At 34.9% G+C, this 23,341-nt stretch overlaps 1 protein-coding gene across 11 annotated transcripts in view; it reads left to right on the top strand.

Moving 5' to 3' along the window:
* The window catches only part of EML5 (EMAP like 5), a 185,737-nt gene that overhangs the window by 77,579 nt on the left and 84,817 nt on the right, over nucleotides 1-23,341 (top strand). For all 11 annotated transcript variants that reach the window (XR_004271749.1, XM_032287666.1, XM_032287665.1 and 8 more), the window contains 7 exons: nucleotides 5,014-5,181; nucleotides 5,852-5,958; nucleotides 6,459-6,577; nucleotides 8,740-8,926; nucleotides 15,381-15,486; nucleotides 16,830-16,923; nucleotides 17,877-17,977. Coding sequence is in view for 10 of the 11 variants with exons in the window: in XM_032287666.1 (XP_032143557.1) it covers nucleotides 5,014-5,181; nucleotides 5,852-5,958; nucleotides 6,459-6,577; nucleotides 8,740-8,926; nucleotides 15,381-15,486; nucleotides 16,830-16,923; nucleotides 17,877-17,977 (882 nt within the window). In the remaining variant the exon portion in view is untranslated. The remainder of the gene's footprint in view (nucleotides 1-5,013; nucleotides 5,182-5,851; nucleotides 5,959-6,458; nucleotides 6,578-8,739; nucleotides 8,927-15,380; nucleotides 15,487-16,829; nucleotides 16,924-17,876; nucleotides 17,978-23,341) is intronic.

Here is a 23,341-nt window from a genome sequence, read left to right on the forward strand (position 1 = left end):
TGGGAAGGCCCTCAGGAAATTTATAGTCATGGCAGAAGGAGAGGGGGAAGCAAGGCACATCTTACATGGCAGCAGGAGAGACAGTGGGAGCAATGGGGGAACTGCCAAACACTTTTATACCATCAGATCTCGTGAGAACTCACTCACTATCACGAGAACAACATGAGGGAAACTGCCCCTGTGATTCAATCACCTCCCATCAGGTCCCTCCTTCAACATGTGGGGATTACAATTCAAGATGAGATTTGGGTGGGGACACAGAGCCAAACCATATCAAAAGGCTGGTTAAATCTCTAGCAATTAAAGTACCCTATTTTTGAGTCCCACCACATAGCCAGAACATGTGAGTCACCATGCACAACAAATTTTAAGGTGATACTTGCCTGGTTATAGTGTGAGATTTAGTAAGAGTCATGATGATCTTACTTTAGGCATTCCTCCTACTTATTGTTTCACATACTCACCTCTATGTAAAAACAGAAATGCTTTAATCTTCTGAGTTTTCTTAGTCAAGTGAATAGTATTTATTGATTATTGTTATAATTTGCAAGATATTTCATTTACAGTATGTATAGTAGTTCTTTGAACTGCTTTGTGAATATTTTGTCAAAGCCTAGTCTTATCTAAGAGATTATTCACTCCTTCAAGTACAGAAGTATAAATTGTTTTTCTTTTTTTTTTCCCTTTTGTTAGACTTTTGTTAGTAATGCATTTCCTAGTAAGGATGATTTTTATTTCTAGGCATTTGTGAGTCAACTTGAGATTGTGGCTAGGTAAGTGGGAAATACAGAATATGACTACTGTGTTTTTAATGGATTAGTATAAGTATTTTAAATTTCATGTTTTGCAGACCACTTGGGCCAAAAAAGATTATATATTTATTGAATTTACGTAATTATATACTTTGAAGTTAGCAGTATTACTTGAAAAATTCTCTTTTTAGATTATTAGGTTGCATTGTTAATCCAGCTTAAGATTAGAAAAATGTAGCTGATGTATTAATATATTTTAGGTATTCACTCAGGTAATATTCATTAGGTGCCTTCTTAGAAGTGTAGCATTTACAAAATGTGGATTTTAAATAATAGAAGTAGTTTACATTAAAAAAAATTGTAATTGAAACAAAAAAAATATGAAGTTAGCTCAAAGAGAGAATGATTATGAGCCATATGTACCCTACATTTACTGCACTTTAATTTCAGCCCAAAGCATTCCACTCCCTCTATATATTTTTCTTCATTATCATTCTCTTTTTCTCTACTTTCACCTGCTCTTGACCATAATCTCTCTGAAAGAATCCAGTACTCTTCCCATGCAGCAGCATAGGGGCTGTGATAGAGGGTGAGTAGGTCAGGACTGGGGAGAATGGAGAGGGCAGGATTAGTTTAGTATATCCCCTTCATCACTGTTAACAATGGCCAAGACCATCTCTGTACTACTTTTTGACAAATGAAAATTTATATTTGGAGAAAGTATCATTTAGATTATAGGAAATATATAGGGAAAACAATAACAAAATATCTAACAAAAAAATTTATAAAAGAGACTGATTTAGTGCTGTCTTCCATTATGTTGCATGCAACTTTAATGCCTTTTTTCCACTGCTGCAAAATATTGTGTTGTAAATATGTGCTGCAATTTATGCATTTATTCTCCTGTCATTGGACATTTGGGTCATTTATAATCTTTTGATATTAAATGCAAGTTTCTCAAAGGAGTGAGATACCTAGGAGTGAAATTTCTGGGTCATGGAGAATGTGAACTTTATAAGAAAATTATTTTCTAAAATGATAATACAATTTTACAAAGCCTGTTGATTCAGCACTTGATATTGCTACACTGTCTAATTTTTGCAAGTTCAGTTAGTGTAAATGATGTCACATTGAGGTCTTAATTTTCATTTTTCTGACTATGAAGGCGGTTAACCATCTTTTAAAATATGTTTTGGTCTTCTGCGTTTTCTCCTCTGTCAAACATAGGTTCATATCTCTTTCGTATTTTTCTATTATGTTATTTATTTTATTAATCTGTAAGAGTTACTTTATATACTCTAATGATACAAATGCTTTGTAATTTTTATACTTTGTAGTTGTCTTTTCCCAGTTTGTGGCTTGCCTTTTATTTTCTTAATGATGTGTTTTCATGGCCAATTCTTAATTTCAATGTAGTCCAATCTATTTCTCTTTCTTTTCGTATAGGTAGTAAAGTTTTATATATTAAGAAATTCTTACTTTTACTAGTGTCAGATATTTTCATATATTTTTATATTCCCATATCTAGAAGTTTAATATCCTTAAAACATGGTTAAATGGAAAAAATCTTTTGTCATATTGCTACAATTTATTCAAAATATTTAGTTCATATCAGCTTTGTGTGAAAATACACATTAAAACACATTAGAAAATAAATGGAGTCATTGAAACACAAATACTTCAGTATATTTCTTTATGCTTACCAAGAATTTTCATCCTCTTTTAAATTAGGAAAGCTTCTGTGATCATTATAGCTTGCTTTGATAAATCTTTTCTCTGAGATATTCGTCCTCATTGATGACTGTTTAGGCCTTAACGATTCTTATTATTTAGTCATTTTATCATAATTTTCATAATTAAAAGGTACCTTGTGAGCATATAAGCCAATTTATATTTAAAAATGAGGAAATGGAGTTCAAAAGAGGTTTAGTGGAATGCTCAAACTTCTGTGCTATTAAATGGTCAAACCAGTGCTCAAGCCACTAGTCTTTTGATTTCAATTCTGATATTTAAGCTACATCAAATTTTTGCCCTCTTCTGTGCATTATAGGGGTTGGAATCATGTTCATGGCCTTTTAGTTTCCTTCACTACTCTTTCTTCCATTACAATTTAGCATTCCAACTCATCCAGGCAGAGCAAAGGGAAATTTAATCTTTCCTTTTACTTTCTTTTTCTCTTTCTTCAAATATCTAATGAGTTTTTGCTATATACCAGGCATCCAGGGATATATATTAAACAAAATATCACTGCTGTCTTCAAGGAGCTTATAGTTTTATTGGAGTTAACACGTAAATAGACTATTGCATTTCAGTGTTATATAAGTATAATCAGAAGGGGTAATCACAGAGAATTCTGGAAGCATGTAACTTGGTCTTGGTGAGTCAAGGTCACTTCATGAAAGATGTGATATCTAAGTTTGCTTTTAAGATATACATTTATCAGAACAAGTTATTAAAAATTAAATTGGTTATTAAAAATTATTAATACAGTCCCATTGACTAAAAATAACTGGTTTCCCTTAGACTTATTTTATAACTTTCTTGTTTAGTTGCCTTTGTTTATCCAAGAGGGTCTTTGAAAAGTCTCAAAAGTTTGGAAGGGACTTACAGGATTATTTGTACCTCTCTCTCTATCACTCAGCATAGGCAGAGTAGATGCTCAGATAATTCTTTTTAATGTGCTCTAACATGACAAATTAGTACATCTTAGAACTTGGAATTTTATTTGTTAGAATTTCTGGCTTTAACTTTTAAGACTCTGTGGTGTCTAGGAGTGCTTAAGGGTTGCATCAAAGGAAGTAGTAGTCAAAGCTCCCTCAACAGGCAAGTAATGCATTCCTATATAAGAGCCCTTACCTTATAGGGCTTTGCTGAGTTGAACTATGGGAAGTTAAATTAGTGACTTAGATTAAGCTACATTAAAAATTTATTCCTAAAATAACAGTATTACTATGAAGCAGCTGTAAATTGTAACTTTAGATGACTTTTGATTGTATTTTATGCTTTAATTATGATAGTTATCCCTAAATTCAGGACTAAGATGAAAGTTTTTCTCCAGAATTTCATTGATGCGGCCTTGGCATCCTGATATACAAGATATACAAGTATTCTATAACTTAATATAGCTTAATATAAAATGTTTAAAACAATATCAAAATGAAGCTAAGCATTATTGTATCCTGTGTACTTTAACAAGAATATGTATATATTGCCACATACCAGGAGAAGGAGGAGATAGAAAATATATTTTAAAAATATATTCTTGTCATATGCAGTGGCTCATGCCTGTAATTCCAACACTTTGGGAGTCTAAGGCAGGAGGATTTCTTGAGCTCAGGAGTTTGAGACCAGCCTGGGCAACATAGCAAGACCCTGTCTCTGCCATAAATAAATAAATAAATAAAATATATCCCTATTATCACACAAATTTTTAATAAAATTAACCACAAAGTTAAATGATTCCTTTATAATTGGAGACATTGGGTGTATACCACCTTAGCCAAATGATACAGCTTAACATCTCTAATGATAGAACTGACCATATCCCCTGAAATGACATATCCAAAAGGTTACAACATTGCTCATGCCCAAAACAGTCACCTGAATCTAATCATGAGAAGGCATTAGACAAAACCCAAATTGAAAGATATTGTTTAAAGTATCTGGATTTTTAAAATGATTATAAAGGACATTTTTGGAACAATGGACGTATTTGACTTTGATTAATATGATGTATTACATTGATTGACTTTTTATGTTGAACCAAACCTGTATTCCTTTCATAAATCTCATTTGATTATATTGTATAATCCTTTTTATATGTTGCTGAATTCAGTTTGCTATTATTTTGTTGATGACTTAAGTGTTGAAAGGATCCTCTGGCTGCTTGATTTGAGAATAATGGGGGTAAGGTCGACTTGATTAGTCCTTTGAATTTCACTTACAACCAAGGGCCTCAGGCCAAAACATTCAAATGTCTTAATATAAAAACAGTTGATCCCCAGGTTTTTCTAAAAGCAGTAAGAAAATACCTCACAGCCCTTGTGGTTCCTTGTGAATCAGAAGAGGAGGTATTTACATTCCTTGATATAGATTCCTTCATTTATTTGTTCATTCAACCAATTTTTGAGTCAACATTTTTCCCATTTGTTCATAATTCATATAATAGGATGACACAGCGATTCATGTATAAAAATTGCTTGAAATGGTATTCTGTGTGATAGCTTTTGTTTATCAATTTAAAGATATATTTTTATTATAGGGGCCAAGTTTAGAAAATATATTGGCCATTCAGCTCACGTAACTAATGTCAGATGGTCACATGATTATCAGTGGGTTATTTCTATTGGTGGAGCAGATCACTCTGTCTTTCAGTGGAAATTTATTCCTGAAAGAAAACTGAAAGATGCTCTTCACATAGCACCCCAAGGTGAGTATTATACATTACCTAAACAGTTTTCCTGTCAAATTACTCTTCAGTAACCCCCAAATAACAATTTTATATTGAAGTATGATCTAGCCTCATAAGTTAACAGTATAGTTTGTTATTAGGAGAAATTTCAAGTTAAAATATTAGTTCTATGTGTTTAAAGTTAGATGTCACAGAGTATGGAATACAAAGTAATTTTGGTTGCATTTTAATATATCAAATAACGAGTGAAGAAACAGTTATGAATAGCAAAACAAATACTTAATATATCCTCTGGGAGGTGGGTATCTAGATTTTGTAAATGCTTTTATTGACAAAAGTTAATCTAATGTCAATTCATCTGTTGCATATAGTATTTTTAGCTATTTTTCATGTTAATTATAGGTTATATTCACTTATATTTGCACAGACATTTAAATTTGATGTAGCGGTCATTGGGGAGCCAGTGAAGGGATTTAAAGGAGCTATTGAGTTTGCAGTGAGTGGAGAGGAAGATAATCTGTAGTACAGTTTACTGACATCTGTGTCACTTGAATAGGTAATTTCATTTGATTGTTTTATGGCTTGTCTCCATGTCAACTGGCATAGCTCTTAATCATTAATTTTACAGTGCTGTTTTGAAAATGAATCTTCTTTAAACAAGTAACATTTTATCTTTAAAAAATTACAGAAAGTCTGGCTGACTCTAATAGTGATGAATCAGATTCAGATCTGTCTGATGTTCCAGAACTGGATTCTGAAATTGAACAAGAGACACAGCTCACGTACCGTCGACAGGTAATTTTCCGTATCACAAGGTTTTTCTCTGAAAAGTCCAATTTCTTCTTTATCTTGCTCCCAGTTAGTCATCTGTTGTTATCTTTTGTGGCTTTAATTTCCCAAGCAATGTATGACTATATTAGTTTTCCCACTGTCAGTGTTAAAGTACGTTTGTGTAAAAAATTTTTTATATTAAATGCTTGGTATATTAAGTGTGCTTGCCTTCTATTTGCCTATAGTCTTTTGTCATAGTATACTCACATTTATTCCCTTAAATGAAGTATATTCTTTTATGAAGTATAAAAATTTCCTGGAACACTATCTGTCAGTGTGATACATAGAAAATGTGAATTTGTTTTTTCCAAGGGAGTAAATTTCATGAATTACCTTCTCATTTAAGACAATTATTAAAGCTGATCATGTTTTCAGACAGTGTCTGAAAGTTATATTGGGAGTATATGAACACCTTTATTAATATATATTCTAAGAATATTCCTACTTATATACATTTTTTAAAGGTTTACAAAGAAGATCTACCTCAGCTTAAAGAACAATGCAAAGAGAAACAAAAAAGTGCTACTTCTAAAAGAAGAGAGCGGGCTCCAGGAAATAGTATTCGATTACACTTTGTTCACGGGTATAAAACAACTGTCTTTCATTTATATGTTTGAATTTTGGTTCACACTTACTAGCTTAACATCTCTAATGATAGAACTGACTGTATCCTCTGAAATGACATATCCGAAAGGATACAACATTGCCCATGCTACAAATATATCACTTGAATATAATCATGAGGAGACATTAGACAACAAAACCAAATTGCAAGATATTTTTTAAAAAATCTGGATTTTTTAAAATGATTACAAAGGACATTGCTGGGACAACTGGGCATATTTGACTTAGATTAATATGATGTATTATGTATTACATTGTATGTAATACATCATATTAATGATGTGTGTGCTTTGTGAATTGGAACAAATCAACCTCTCTGTGCCTCTGTTTTTTTGTCTGTAAAATGGAGATAATAGTACTGTGTTAGTCTGTTTCACATTGCTATAAAGGAATACCTGAAGCTGGATAATTTATAAAGAAAAGAGGTTTATTTGGCTCAGTGTTCTGCAGGCTGCACAAGCATGGCACCAGCATCTGCTCAGCTTCTGGTGAAGTGTCAAGAAGCTTTAACTCATGGCAGAAGGCAAAGGGGGAACAGGTGTGTTACATAGTGGGAGAGGAATCAAGAAAGAAGTGAAAGAATGGCACCAAGCCATTCATGAGGAATCCACCCCCATAACCCAAACACTTCCCACCAGGCCTAACATCCCACACTAGGAATCACATTTCAACATGAGATTTGGACAGGACAAATAACCAAATCGTATCAAGTACTTGCCTTATAAGGTTCTGATTGGGAGTAAATAAGACAGTGCTAGTGGTAACTTATGTTATGTGACACATAATAAGCACTATGTAAGTGTTTATTTAAAATTTTTGTCTTATGGAAGTTTCATATTTATGGAAACGGACCTCTTTAAACACTTAAAATAAGTAAAATGTAAGAGAGAATCATCTCCCCTTACCGTGTCTAATTTGAAATGATACTGTGACTTCCTCTTGCATGAGCATTTTTGCCTAAATATTTTAATTTTACTAAAATATAGGTTCTAGATTCTCTTAGAACATCTGGCCGTATAGGTCTCACATTTCAGCTTGGCAGAAACAGATTTTCCAATCTGACTTTTCTACCTTTCACCCAGCATTAATTTTCTTACCTGACTGATAATACTTAACAAGAATTTGAAAAAGGATTTTTCTAGTAAAAATATTTTTTCTCCAGTGTTAAAATGGGCAGTAGTTTCTATGCAGTTGTATTTTATGAATTGGGTTTCTTTGAAGTACAAAGCAAGTTTGCTATGAATAGACTTATACTTTTTCTTGGATGAGTATAATTGTTGTTTTTCCTTGTCAGGATAGTGGTGAAAAAAAGAGAAAAAAATTGTTGTTTAAACTTATTTTTGAAATATATGTTGTAGTCTTTGGTCTAACGATGTGTATAAAAGGGTACAGTTTGAAAATCTTTCTCCCACCTCTGTCTTCCCAGCCATCATTTCCCCTCTCTGCAGATAGTCACTGTGACTTAGTTTCAGAAATACTTACACATATACAACAAATACAAATATATATTCTTTTCTACACCCTTTACTTATAAAAAGCAATTTTTTGTTTTATAGTATATAATATTATGTAAATATACTGTACATACTATCCTCTACCTTATTTTTTTCATTCAGTATTATAGCTTAGATTTAGCTATTTGTAGTCCAACCAATTCATAAAAGTTTATTGGATCAGAGATGGTGGTATTTTTTTTTAACTGTTTAGGCTGGATGTAGTGGCTTACACCTGTAATCTCAGCACTTTGGGAGGCCAAGATGGGGGGGGAGCTCAGGAGTTTGAGACCAGTCTGGGCAACATGGCAAAACCCCATCTTTACAAAAAATACAAAAATTTGCCAGGCATGGTGACACACTGCTGTAGTCCAACTACTTGAGGGGCTGAGGTGAGAGGATCATTTGAGCCTGGGAGGTAGAGGCTGCAGGGAACTGAGATCACACCACTGCACTTCAGCCTGAGCGACAGAGCAAGACCCCATATCTTAAAAAAAAATTGTTTACTATTCTGTAAAACTGGAAATTGAATGACTTACCTGAAAAGTACCTACTTCTCCCCTGTATATTCTGTATTGATCAGCTAAAAGGCCAAAATTAATTGTGTGTGATTTGTTTTCTATATTAGTTACAGAGGTTATGACTGTCGAAGTAATCTGTTTTATACTCAAATTGGTGAAATTGTGTACCATGTAGCAGCAGTGGGTGTCATTTATAATCGACAGCAGAACACACAGCGTTTTTATCTGGGTCATGATGATGATATTCTCTGCCTAACTATTCACCCTTTGAAAGACTACGTGGCAACAGGCCAGGTAGGTTGTAAAGACTGACAGTAAACTACACCGTTGTTTGAGTTTAAATAAATTAATCATATATCTCCTTTGTGTTCTAGGAAATGAGAGTAAAAAATTCTTTAGGATGGGTTTTATTTTCATATTATAAATATAATTTACCCCAAACTTTTTTCCTACAGTTTTAAAGTTTTTATTGTTTTAATTAATTTAACTTGGAACTCATAGCTCTGGCTTATTTTATTTCTGTCATGATATTAATTTTTTAAATTTGTGAGTAAAATTAGAGAAAACATAAGACTAGAAATCTGGTTTTTTTAGGTTGGGTTACCTAAAACAGTAAATTATTTAACAAATGTCCTGTGACAAACCAAAGGACTATGTCTTTTTACTTTACAACCATGATACTAATCTATTCAGGTTTAGCAAAGTAGAAAGCACAAATATTGAAATAGAAAACACTGAGGAAAGTGTTAACTGATGCCTCTCTATATGAGTATTCTTAGAGAAGGAAGGGAATAAATTATGTTTATAGATTCTTACTATGTGTAAGTACTAGTTTATGAATGTATATTCGTTTTATTCTCACCTGAACGTTGTGAGAGTAAAATTATTTCCTGCCGTCTACAAATGAGAAGGTTTAGGTTTGGAGAACTTGCTTGAGATCAATCAGCTAATAGAGAGTAAAGCCTAAAGCCTTCAGTCTATCTGGCTTTAAATAGTATGTAAATATATCATCTACCTGGGATATATGGAAAAGGGGGCAACTTGCATCCTCCCATATAGCTTTCTTGAAAGGAGAGAAAACTCCCTTTTTTCTTTCTCCCATTCTTCCTCCCGTTTTTTATGCCTCTTCTTACTTGCTCTTTCCTTCCTCTCTCCTCTTTCCTTTCTTTCATTCACTCAAAAACATCCATCAAGCACATTCTATGTACCAAGAATTGTGCTAGGAATATAAAGATAAATAAGACAACTTCTTGCCGTGATGAAAACTCATATTCTGAGTTGTAATACAGTATCATAAATATAGATCAGAGAAGCTTCTCTGATATGTATTTATGACAATACCTTAGCACTATTGATGTTTTGGGCCAGATTTTTTTTTTTGTGGGAGGCTGACCTATGCATTGTAGGATATTTAGCAGCATCCCTGGTCTCTACGCACTAGATGCCAGTAACACCCACTTCCCTGAGTTGTGGCAAACCAAAATGTCTCCAAACAGTGCCCAGATGTCCATTGGAAGGCAAAATCACCGTTTTAAAATGTAAAGACATGTACAAAGCCCAGCAGCAATTTAATGAAGAACTAATGATTGATTGTGTCCAGGAGAATCAAGGAAACGCTCCTACAGATGATGACATTTGAGCTGAGTTGTTTACCTGGCAGTGGGGGTGGGGTTTGGGGAAAGCATTCTAAGTATATTATAGCATGTGTAAAAATAAGGCAAAAAAAAAAAAAACCCAACTTATTTAAAGAACTATGAGTTCTAAGTGCAGAAGTTAAAAAAAAAAGAACTATGAGTAACCTACATCATTCAAATCTTAGAATGCATTGTGGACATTAATGGAGGAACTAATCAGGAAGGTAGGTGGGGGCCTCAGGGACACTATTGACCTTTAGCTTACAGAAATAGTTCCTCTTGAAGCACAGTTATGTGCTCAAGTGCTATGGCAAGGAGTTGAACATTATTCTGGTACTACTGGAATGAAGACTGTAAAAAGTGGCCATTTGCTACCATGATCCTGGGATTTGAGGAAATTCAGGTCAGATTAAATAAAAAATTAGTATGCCACAGGTTTTCCCTGACTACCCATCAAGTCATAGCTCCTGTGCTTCTGGCTTTGCTTACCCAACAGCATTTCTGCTTTACACACTGCAGATTCAAATTCTTTATTGCAAGACACGGGCTCATACTGTAGCCTTATCTCCTCCCAATGTTTTCCAGGTCTTTCCTGGGTAATAGTGCAGCCACCCAGTCCCATCTCTATAAAGTTTTATACTTCTAACATAAATGTGTTAAAATGGCTCAGAATGAAAAAATAAATGTTATTGAAAGGAGAAATACTTTTTTTTTTTTTTTTTTTTTTAAGACTGAGTCTCGCTCTGTTGCCAGGCTGGAGTGCGGTGGTGTAATCTTGGCTCACTTCAACCTCTGCCTCCCAGGTTCAAGTGATTCTCCTGCCTCAGCCTCCCAACTGGCTGGGACTGTAGTCATACACCACCATGCCCAGCTAATTTATATATATATATATATATATATATTTTTAGTAGAGACAGGGTTTCCCCATGTTGGCCAGGATGGTCTCGATCTCTCGACCTCATGATCCGCCTGCCTCGGCCTCCCAAAGTGCTGGGATTACTGGCATGCGCTATCATGCCCAGCCCCAGAGAAATACTTCTGAGTATTTTGTCTGAGTGTTTTGAAATTTAGGTGAAAAAGCCTTCTGCTCCAGACATGGGATGTGGATCCTTGAGGTCTCTGGTGAAATCTGCACATGTGTGTTTTTATATCTGTTCCCTACCCTGTAATCCCCACCATGTGCACTTCTTCTATGGTTTTGGTCTCTTGTTTAATTGCACACAAGTTATACTACTGGGTAACCAGAACCAGGTGTGAATGTGTTGAGATTTCTACTGTTTTGCATAATAGGAAAATTGAGAAATAATACATATAAAAGATATAGAGGCATAACATCAATGCATAGTTGGAAGTTGACTCCCAAGGGCTGACATGGTGTGTGTGAGTGTGTGATAAGCTTCTCATCTCTGCATAGATGCAGTGTTCTTAGCCTTAGTAGAAAAACTTGGTTTAGTGGTTTAAGCCTTGTGTAGTTGATAGATCTTAGAAGACAAAGCAGTATATTGGTAGTTGTCAATATAGCAGTGCCTGGCTTTGTATAAATAGAGAAATGGGATTAGCCATAGAAGTTAAAACTACCTTGTTATCCCATATATTAACACAAACTGCGTCTTGGATACACAGTTGTATTTAATGTTTTACGATCTAGCCTTTCCAGTGTAGGTACTTTCTGAGAAACCTTTGTCCTCATTTGGGGCATTTTGTTGTCAGGTTTTTGTGTTTGTTTTTGTGGATATCTGCTTTATTTTACCCTTGAGCTTTCAGATAGACAGATGTGATTCAAAACTCTGTTCTGAGGTGTTTATTGTAGTGGAGTAATGGGTTTCCAGTAATAAATCATACTTTTCTACCGAAGGGGAGGGCTTGGGAATCCCTGAGATTAGCTAAAGTTAAGTTGTTGGAAGAATTCCTTGATTGGAAAATTTACCTTTGTGTTTTGTTGCTCTGTTTCCTGAAAATAACTCGGGGATGCCCCTTGTCCATCTACTGCTTTGATTCCTTGGATCCCACCTATTCGTTCACTTTAAGAAAAAAACAAATAATTGTTGCAGAGGTCTCTGTATTTTGCAACTGCCCTTTTATAAGAAGCACTTTTTCCAAATAAAACAATTTTTAAAAATTTAGATGAAAAATCTAGAGAGTTTTGTCTTTTGGGGAATTAAATACAAAGAATAACCCCTTGTCAGGAACTGTGACCTTAAGTGGAAATGTGAAAGAATACGAGAGAAACTCACCTGGAAACTTAAGTAATGTTGACGAATTGTACTGTAATTTGGAAATTTTATTTAATTCAGCAAATGGTTGTTGAGTGCTTCCTATTCAAAAGCATTAAATGTTGTGGGGGAAACATGAAGATAACTCAGATTGGCTGCCACTATCAGGAGCACTATCTAGCATAAAAATGGGACAAATTACTCTGTGTATATATATTTGTGTGTGTGTGTGTGTGTGTGTGTGTGTGTGTGTGTGTGTAAAATTCACTAGAAACACACTAATTCAGATGTGGCAGCTCAGATTCAACATATCTAAAATGGAGATAAATAGGATTAATCTTCCCTTCAAAACATCCTTTTCTGTTTCCGTCTTAGAACATAGCAGTATATTAACTTGGTTGCCTAAGCCTGGAAGTTAATCTTGTTCTTCATCCCCTAAAACTAGTCAGTTCTCAAGTTGCACCCATTCTTTTATCTTCAGTATTCTTATTTCTTTAATTTTTCCATATCTCTACTGATAATGAATACTTCACAATTTCTGAAACATTACTGTAGCCAATTGATCTCCTGCTTATTTTATTCTATCCATTTTCTCCATTCACTAATAATCTTCTAAAAGACTTAAAATTCTGCAATGTTTATTAGTATTAATACCTTGTAGGCTAAGAAGCTGTCTTAATAGCCATAAGCTCTAAATGGTAAGAGATAAAAAGGGAAAGTTGAGAGTCAGACTTGGGTTAAATGCCTTGAATTTCATTTAACTAAGTCTGACCCTCCAACCTCCCCATTTTATCTCTTACCACTTGCCTCTATTCGAAGAGGCAAATGGTAAGAGATAAAATGGGGAGGTTGGAGAGTTCTTGCCTTCTGAGATATATAGAATTTGTCCAACACATATAATGCTGTTTCATGTCTTTTACTTAGTTCTATCCTCTTAGAAAATTATTTCCTTCAACTTCTATTCAACCTTCCAACTTTATCTAATTTCTGTTCCTTTTAAGACTTAGGCTAAGTCTGAGAACTCTCCCAACCTCTCCCTTCTCCCCTTCATCCCTGAGTGAGATGCCCTAAGTGTACTTTAATAATTCTCAGTATTATACTAAATACTGTCTATGCCTCCTTGAATATGATATTGAAATCCAAGCTCTTCCAGTTACTAGCTACTGGCAAATTACCTAACCTCTTTTTGCCTTCATTTCTGTATCCTTTAAAATAAGGATATTGTCTGTTCCTATCTTGTAGAGTTGTTGTGATTGGTACCTGAGTCAATCTTTGTAAAGTTCTTAGAACAGTTTCTGGCACATAAATCAGTTCTCAGTGACTGTTAGTCATCATCATAATTTCCAGGTGAGATGTCCAGTAGACAATTGAAAATCTAAGTCTTGGATTCAGAGGAAAAATAACCATTCGAGAGTAGGAATTGGGAGGTTTTTATTGATTTAACCACTGAAACTATAGAAGTGAGATACCTCAGGGCAAAAGTGAAGAATGAGAAGACTGAAGAATTAAAGACAATCTTGGGAGAGGTTTGTATTTAAGCAACAGGTGAAGGAATTGAGAAGGAAACTCAGTAGTAGGAGTCAAGGAAGCTGGGCATGGTGGCTCGTGCCTGTAATCCTAGCACTTTTGAAGTCTGAGGCGGGTAGATCACTTGAGCTCAGGAGTTCAAAACTAGCCTGGGCACAAGGTGAAAACCCATCTCTACAAAAAATTAGCTGGGCATGGTGACTCATGCCTGTAGTCCCAGCTACTTGGGAGGTTGAGACAGGAAGATCACGTTAGCCTGGGAGGCAGAGGTTGCAGTGAGCCAACATCATGCCATTTCACTCCAGCAGGGCAACAGGAGTGAAACCCTGTCTCCAAAAAAAAAAAAAAAGTGGTGGGGAGGATCAAAGAAACCAGAGAACCGGAAGAGAGTAGCACAGTAAATTAATAAATGCCTTGGGTTTATTATTATTAGCATCAAATTCTGTAGAAGTTTATATATAAAAAGAAAACTTGAAAGTTACTGGCACTACCCACAAAAAATGTTAAAAAAAATTTAAGTTACTGGTAATGTTTGGCGAATAACTTAGTGAACTATTGGCTAATTGCAGTGTTATTTGTTATATCTTTTTATAAAATCGGTCTCAAAATTAACTATAATTGATAGCTCTTTTTATATCAGGAATTGTCTCCATATACAAAGATACATCTCTTTATGCTTATGGTTAAAGAAAGTGATACGTTACTTGAGTCTAGAGGAATAATTAAGAATTGATATTTTACCTGTACATTAGTGAACATCATAAACCAAATTTAAAAATACAAGTGACAGAGTGCTGCAGTAAAATTGCCTTTTCAGGTCTTGACATGCTTGGTACTTTAACCCCCTCTGAATATTTGTTTACACCATTATCTTATCTACCATGCGCTTGCTTTCTTTATATTCAAGTCCTATACTTTCTGAAGGCCCACCTCCAGTACCTTCTCTTCCATAAATTGTTTCTCCACAACCTTTTCATATTCATTAAGCATCTATTACCAGGTGTTTGTGTTTAATTGGTAATGTTCTGTTTTCCCAGTGAGTTTGCAAAAGCTACCTGAATGTCTTATCACTCATTGTATCTAGCATAGAAACAATAGATGTTCAGTAAGCATTTATTATTTTTATTGATGAAATATAGAATAAAAGTCACATAGTCCTAGTTACATCATTCCTAGAAACACTGAGCCTAGCCTCATTAGCTTTTGAACAAGTATAAGAAAAAAAATCAAATATATAGTCTGCTTTATATTTTTATTTAATAAATTTCTGTAGTAAATAAGTCAAGCTGTAAAAATCTCTTGTTTTATTTCCTTTTAATAGATACAGAAATAAATAATTGTATATAATGACTTTTATAATTCTTTCTATTTTAGGTTGGTAGAGATCCCTCAATTCATATATGGGATACAGAGACCATTAAACCATTGTCTATATTAAAGGGCCACCACCAATTTGGTGTTAGTGCTGTTGATTTCTCAGGTAAGGCTATTTTCTGTCTCAGTAAGAATGAACAAAATGCAGTGGCAATACATAGCATTTTAATTTAAGCCAATGTTACCTAAGCTTGTCATTTAGCTGTGACAGTCACAGTTTTTATCAAATGTATATACTGTTGTCGTAATCAAACACTGTGACAGTGTGGGTTTGCTAGCTAGTTTATAACTTAAAATCAGCATGATTCTGTAAACATAAAAATGTTTGTCTACATAACAACCTAAATTCATCTCATTTCTACAAGTAGTTTGTATTTCCTATGTTGGGCAAGCGCTGATCTCACTTACTGTTTTATAGCCAGAGTAAACTTTGAAAATGTTTAGGGTAAAAGGCTAGCAAAGAAAGAGTTGAGAACTGAAATACTTATTTTAGAGATATTTATAAAGTGACAATTTTAAGCTATCTTGTAAAAATAATTTCAGATTATGTTAGCAGTTTTCTGTTTATTTAAAAGTGTGACAACTACAGGTAGATATCATAGTGAAAGCTAGGGTGTGAATTGGGAAGAGGGAGGAAATACTATTAATAGAGATTTCTATATTAAGAAACAATGAATTAGTGCTTTTGCTGCTCTGACTGAAGTGATAAATTATCCATAGCAGAGTTCAGAGGGAAATATGTATACATGTTCAAGGATTTGGTAACAGTTAAGAAACTAGAAAATGAATTGCAAACCAAGTGAGTCACCAAGAAAAATACCACTGTCACAATGAGGAAATAATTTAGCCTAGTAAAGTGTGGTAAAGTGGAAAATACTTTCTTGTGGTCTGAGCTTTTATAGCCTATAAGAATGCACACCCATAAGGATATTCAGTGATCATTTGTCTCAATGATTTGTTTAATGTATTAATTACGTATTACTTGATAATGACCTTCACTAAAAGTAGTCATATTAGTGGCAGTATGTTGTTGTAACTTACATGTTTTTCATTTGGTTAACTTTTTATAGTCACTCTAAGTTCTTATTTATATTACAGTAGATTTCTTATGATGAATTTAATTAAATATTTTCTTAATCCCTTTGTTAATTTTCCCTTTCCTTCTATTTTTTAATCTCTTTTTTCCATTTTTCTTGTCTGCCTCCCTACACCCCAACCTGATGGATAGATAAGAAAAAGGAGGTCAGGTGCAATGACAGTAGATGTTTTAGAGGATTTGAGAAACTTTTATTCCCCATCCCTTATAAATGCTGGTTCTTTTTATAGTTGTAAGCATGCCTAACATTTAACATTATTTTATCAAATTTTAAATAAAGGACATGGGTTTAGAATATATACTGAATGTTTTCCATCATCTGACTGTTAATAGTTTATCTCAATTTTCCACAGCGGATGGGAAACGTTTAGTGTCAGTTGGCATAGATGATAGCCATGCTATTGTGCTGTGGGACTGGAAGAAAGGAGAAAAACTTTCAATAGCAAGGTAGGAAAAAACTTGATATCACATTGGCAAAACACTAGAATTACTTTGGACTTAAAAAACTTATAAATTAAAACAATTTTGAAATCAAGCAAATATGTAACTTTTTATTGCTTCCATGTTTATTACCATTGAATAAATAATATAATCATAGTAAATTATTTCAGAATTTCTTTGTAGATATATCCCTTGTGAACCCACTTTTAAATAAAACTATACTATGGCATTGGATATAGCTATCTAAAACCTCCATGTACAGGTAGAATGTGTTCTGCTGTATGATAGGCTATTATATAGCCATTAGAGAGCATGATCAAATGGTCACATTAGATATTTAAGTGAAAAAAGATACATATGCATATATGTCACAAAGAAGTTATATGTTTTTTTCTTATTTTTCTTCATTTTCTAAGTTTTCTACTGAGCATGTATTATTTTTATAATAACAATGCTTTAAAGGAGGAAAAAGTCAATGAACAATGTCAGATTTTAACCTTGTATTTATTAAAGTGATGTTAAAGCACTTTAAAAGTATAGATAATGCTTTTTACGGAGTGTATAGATAATGCCCAAATTAACACTAGTTTAAGAGGAACTTTGTAGTTGGAAAGACCCTTAAGGTATAACAAAGTATTGTTCTAAAATTGTCTTCAACTCATTCTTGCCACAAATAGCATTCCCTATGCACAGTACTATAGTAGGTATTATAGGTGCTGTCTGAAAGAAGTTTAGTTTTGACTGTTGCTGTCTTTTGAGATTCTCTTGAGCAGAGTTACCATATTAAAATGATAAAAGAACAGGTATACAAATGCATGATTACACAGCCCAAATCTGAGAGATAAGTGGGAGAGAAATATTCAGTAAATAGAGTAATCAAGATAGGGTATGGATTAGGCAAGAGATGAGTACAGGAAAGATGAATCTTGAGAGCTAAAACATTTTGATATTTATTTCAGAGGAAGTAAAGATAAGATTTTTGTTGTAAAGATGAACCCCTATGTGCCTGATAAACTCATTACAGCTGGAATTAAACACATGAAATTTTGGCGTAAAGCAGGTAAGAAAGTGCTGCTTTTTTACTCCTTTGAGTTTTAAGAAATTATTGCTTTTGAAAGTAATTTAGCTAACTGCCGTCTGTACCCTAGACTGCATCCTGGAACAGAACAGGAACATTAGGAGAAAAATTAATGAAACCTGAATGAAGTATTGAGTTCATTTAATAATAATGTATTAAATATGTTGATTTCTTAGTTTGAACAAATGATCTATGGTAATATAAAATGTTAACATTGACTGGGCACAGTGGTTCATGCCTATAATCTGAGCACTTTGGGAGGCCACGGTGGGAGGATCACTTGAGCCTAGGTGTTCAAGAGCAGCCTGGGCAACATAGTGAGACCCTGTCTCTACAAAAATATAAAAAATTAGCCGGGCATGGTGGTGTGTACCTGTGGTCCCAGCTACTTGGGAGGATGAGGTCAGAGGATCACTTGAGCCTGGGAGGTTCAGGCTGCGGTGAGCCATGATCTCCCACTGCACTCCAGCCTGGGCAATAGAGCAAGACCTTGTCTCAAAAACAAGAAATGTTAGCATTAGTAGAAACTGAAGTGTATAAAAGAACACTCTGTAATACCTTTGTATCTTTTCTGGAAATCTAAGATTATCTAAAATGTTTATTTTTTTAAGTAATTTACTTTTCTATTGATGCATTTTAAACAAATACAGGATTTATTGCCATTTTTTGGCGCATTTATGTAGTTGACATAGTTTGGCTGTGTCCCCACCCTAGTCTCACCTTGAATTGTAATAATCCCTGTGTGTCAAGGGCCAGGTAGAGATAATTGAATCATGGGGGCAGTTCCCCCATATTGTTTTCACAGTAGTGAATAAGTCTCACAATATCTGATGGTTTTATAAATGGGAGTTCCCCTGCATAAGCAATTTTGCCTACCACAATGTAAGATGTGACTTTGCTCCTCATTCACCTTCAGTCATGATTGTGAGGCTTCCCCAGGCATGTGGAACTGTGAGTCAATTAAACCTCTTTCCTTATAAGTTACCCAGTCTTGGGGGGTATGTCTTTATAAGCAGTGTGAGAACAGACTAATACAGTAGTATTCATACTTACCAAAGGATTCAGCATATGAGATTAATCAAATTATGTCCAGACTCCTTGCTTCTGTTAAAGACATGTTCTATAGTCTTTTAAAAAATGAAATTTTTTAAAAAAATTATTCATATGCTATAAAATGATATAAAAGTGGAATGTTATATTACTTTAGTCATTTGTAACTATAAAATAAAAATATATCTGTTTCCTAAGCAGAATAGTATACTTATAAATTCCAGCAATGTGACATCAAAATCTCAAATTGAAACTGTTCAGAGAAAATAGGTAAATATAAGAAGAAGTGAAACATTATTAGAAAAAAATAAACTTAGTGAAGACATTTCCCAAGTTCAAGTAACTTTCAAGTTGTAAATTACATGGGACATGAATTAATTTTCAGTCTTGGATTTAGTGCTTCATCACAGACTCATCAGATAACAGTATATGTGTTTGCAAAGTAAAAATAAGTGTTTTTAAATTTGTAATTTTGTTTCCACATGCTTAAACTTTTCATTTGGGTACCTTCGTCACTTGTAATTGCAAATTCCCAGCAAATAATATAGTTGGACCTAAGGTCATCAGAAAGTATCAGGGATTGGTTCCAGGATTCCCTAAGGATACCCAAATCCATGATGCTCAAGTCCCTTGTATAAAATGGTATAGTATTTGCATATAATTTATGCACATCCTCCTATATATTTTCAGTCATTTCTAGATACTGATAATACCTAACATAATGTAAGAGCTATGTAGTTTGTTATACTGTTGTTTAGAGAATAATGACAAGAATAAAGTCAGTACATATTCAGATGCAACCATCCTTTTTTTATTTTTTTGGGATGGAGTCTTGCTCTGTTGCCCAGGCTGAAGTGCAGTGGTGCAATCTCAGCTCACTGCAACCTCTGCCTCCTGGTTTCAAGAAATTCTCCTGCCTCAACCTCCCGAGTAACTAGGATTACAGGCGCCCACCACCACACACAGCTGATTTTTGTATTTTTGGTAGAGACGGGGTTTAACCATGTTGGTCAGGCTGGTCTTGAACTCCTGACCTCAGGTGATTCACCCACCTTGGCCTCCCAAAGTGCTGGGATTATATACGTGAGCCACTGTGCCATGCCCATCCTTTTTAAAAGGAATATTTTCAATCCACGTTTGATTAAATCCACAGATGCAAAACCTGAGAACATGGAAGGCCGATTGTACTTAGTATTTCTGTCTTGGGAAAAAAATATGAATTTGTTTGAAATAAGATTTCAAGAAAGTAAATAGTCTTGCACTTAAAACATTTCCAAATGAATAACTTTTTTTCTTAAGTTTGATTAGACGTATAATAGATCTGAAAGTGAAGCATGAAAGTATGAATGTTAAGGCTTTGGTGAGCATTTCAACCTTCCTCACTTTTGGGGTCTGATACACAGAGTTCATTTACCCAATTGGGAAGTAAGTATCTACTTTCTTAACCTGACTAAGTATTGTTTAACCCTCTAAATGCATAGTTAGGTAAACTAGGTTGAAGTTGATGACTTCGGCTTGAGGTTGACATGGGGCTTCTTGCCTCCCATTCCAGGTCTAGGCTTTGAGAATTTCAGGTTATGAATTCTTAGTCTCTCCCCTAAGGAATATGAACTCTATTCATGGTAGGGACAGAGGGATGGGGTGCCACTGAAAGTTTCTGATGCAATTATGACATGACCTGATTACACGACCTTGTATAGAAGGAACATGTTATGGTGTGTGTATCAAGAAAACCCAGCTATCAATAATATAAACCAAGGGTGGCAAACTTTTTCTGTAAATGGTCAGATGGTAAATATTTTAGGCTTTCTAAGCCAAAGGACAAAATCAGAAGTATTATGTAGGTAATTATAGAACAAGAGAGAAAATTGTCCTGACCTGTTTACCCTGTTTGCACCCAGTTGCCATTAGACATTCTGTCTGCCAGGGAATGGGCCTGGCAGGTTGTGGTAGGGAGTGAACCTATTTGTGAGCTTCACTCTGCCCCACTGACACATAGAACGCAGTGTCTCCTTCTGTTCCTGGAGAGCCAAACCTTCTAAATTTGGGCAGCTGACCAGAAGTGGGGCAGCTATTAGACTTGAGATTCCACTGCCAGATACCCAGCAAGTTGCCATTAGTAGAGTCTCCAGCTTGTAGCTGGGGACCAGCTCAGACCCTGGGCAGATGCTAGTTACAGCCACAAACCAGTGAGGTAGACCCTGGGTGCAGAGAAATAAACAGACTTGGTCTCTGCAGCTCAGAGTGCTAACCTGCTCTAGTGGACATCATACAAAAACGGGTAGCAGTGGGATTTGATGTTCAGCCCGTAGTTTGCCCACCCTGCTTTAGAGGATAGTTTGCCCTCTAGTGAAGGCCAGTTCTTCCACTTGTGCACTAGGTTTTTTTCTATCATCTACTCAAGGATACCACTCTTAACTCTTCTACCCTTTCTCTACTGTTTCATTGATTTCTCTCTCTGCTGACTTTCTCTTCAGCATACAAGTGTGATATGATTTCTCCATCTTAAATAAGTGATATAAAACCCTCTTTCAACTCTATTCTCTAGTTGCTGATCAATTTGCCATCTCACTTTGATGCTAAACCACCTCTAAACAGTTGTTCCTACTTTCAATTGCAATTGACGTTCTCTTTCTTTCTCTTTAGAAAAGTCTAACCTAATTTTTTTTCACCTCACCACTCCAGCCACCTGCTCTTATAAGGCCACTAATGACTCTGCCTTCTGTGTTGAGAAAAGACAGCTTTCTGAATCTGACCACTTTTTATCATCTTCTATGATATCACTTTGGTCTGTGCCACCTTTGCCATTTGCCCAGATGATTGAAATAGCCTTCTGACTCCTTTCATCCTTGACCTCCCTTGTATCTGTTCTCAATCCAGAAGTCAGAATGAACCTCTTAATAAATCAGTTGCCAGATCTTGTCATTCCACTACTCAGATGTTTTGCATCTCATGTAAAGAGAAAGTTAAATCCTGACAATGGCCTGCAATATTGCCTTTGACCTCTCCAACTCTGTTTCTCATTACTGTCTCCCCTTCTTTGCCACTCCATACTGGTCTCCCTGGTTGTTACTTAGCAATTTCAGTCACGTTGTTGTATTGGGGACTTTGCACTTGCTGCTCCCTCTGCCTGGAACACTCTTCTAGCATGACTTGCTCTTGTTAGCTCCTTCGAGTCTTCATTTAGATATACCCTTTTGATGAGGCTTACCTTAACTGCCTCAATGGACTCCTCCCACTTCCTGTCTCATTTTTATACTTATATTTTCTCCAAAGCACCCATCATCATTTAACACACTGTACATTTTACTTGTTACATTTATTGACTGTCTCTTACCATGAAGCTTCAGGGAATTTTGTTGTCTTGCCTGTTCTGTTCATAACTCTGTCCCTGGTACCTTGAATAGTGCCTGGCATATATATTTCTTTTTTCTTTCTCTCTTTTTTTTTTTTTTTTTGAGGCAGAGTTTTGCTCTGTCATCCAGGCTGGAGTGTAGCGGCACAATTATGGCTCACTGCCACCTCTGCCTCTCAGGCTCAAGCTATCCTCCTGCCTCAGCCTCTCAAGTAGCTGGGACCACAGGTGCATACCACCATGCCCAACTAATATACTTCTTAAACACACGAAGGAAGGAAGAATTAGTGAGTTCAGCTAGAAAAAAATGGGCAAAAGATATCAATAAGTGATGATGGCCAGTAAAAATATGAAAATATAATCAAGCATAATATTCACAGAAATTCAAATTTAAACCACAATGAAATTCAGTTGGTGTTTCTTATTTCCCAGTCTGACAACACAAACTGTTCCTGAAGGTGAGAAACAAGGAATTATTTTCACTGTTAGTAAGACTGTACATTGGTATATAAACTTTGGAACAGTTTGGCAAGAGTTGAGCCTTCTCTGATCTCTATATGCTATACCTCTTCTAGGTATTCCTAGAGAAACTTTTGATGCTAGTGTGCTGGGAAAAAAAGAAAAAAAAAAAAAAAAAAAAAGAGAAACTCTTGCACTTGTATAGAAGAAGTCTTTACAAGAATGTTTAAGGCAGCATTGCTTTTCATAGCAAAAACTTGGAAGTAACTTAAATGCCAATTAATAGGAAAATGGATAAACCATGGTATATTTATATAATGGAATGCTATATGGTTATGAAAGTGAGTTTTCTAACATGTAAAAATCTCTATAACAAGTCATTCTTGAATAAAGCAAGTTGCAAAAGAATAAATAGAGGGTCATATTTATAGAAAAATTTAAAACGTGAAAAAATACAACATTGCTTAAAAATTCACAAATGT

This window comes from Sapajus apella, unplaced genomic scaffold (genome assembly GCF_009761245.1).
Source record: "Sapajus apella isolate SASKATOON/1434 unplaced genomic scaffold, GSC_monkey_1.0 scaffold20, whole genome shotgun sequence".
Taxonomy (NCBI): domain Eukaryota; kingdom Metazoa; phylum Chordata; class Mammalia; order Primates; family Cebidae; genus Sapajus; species Sapajus apella.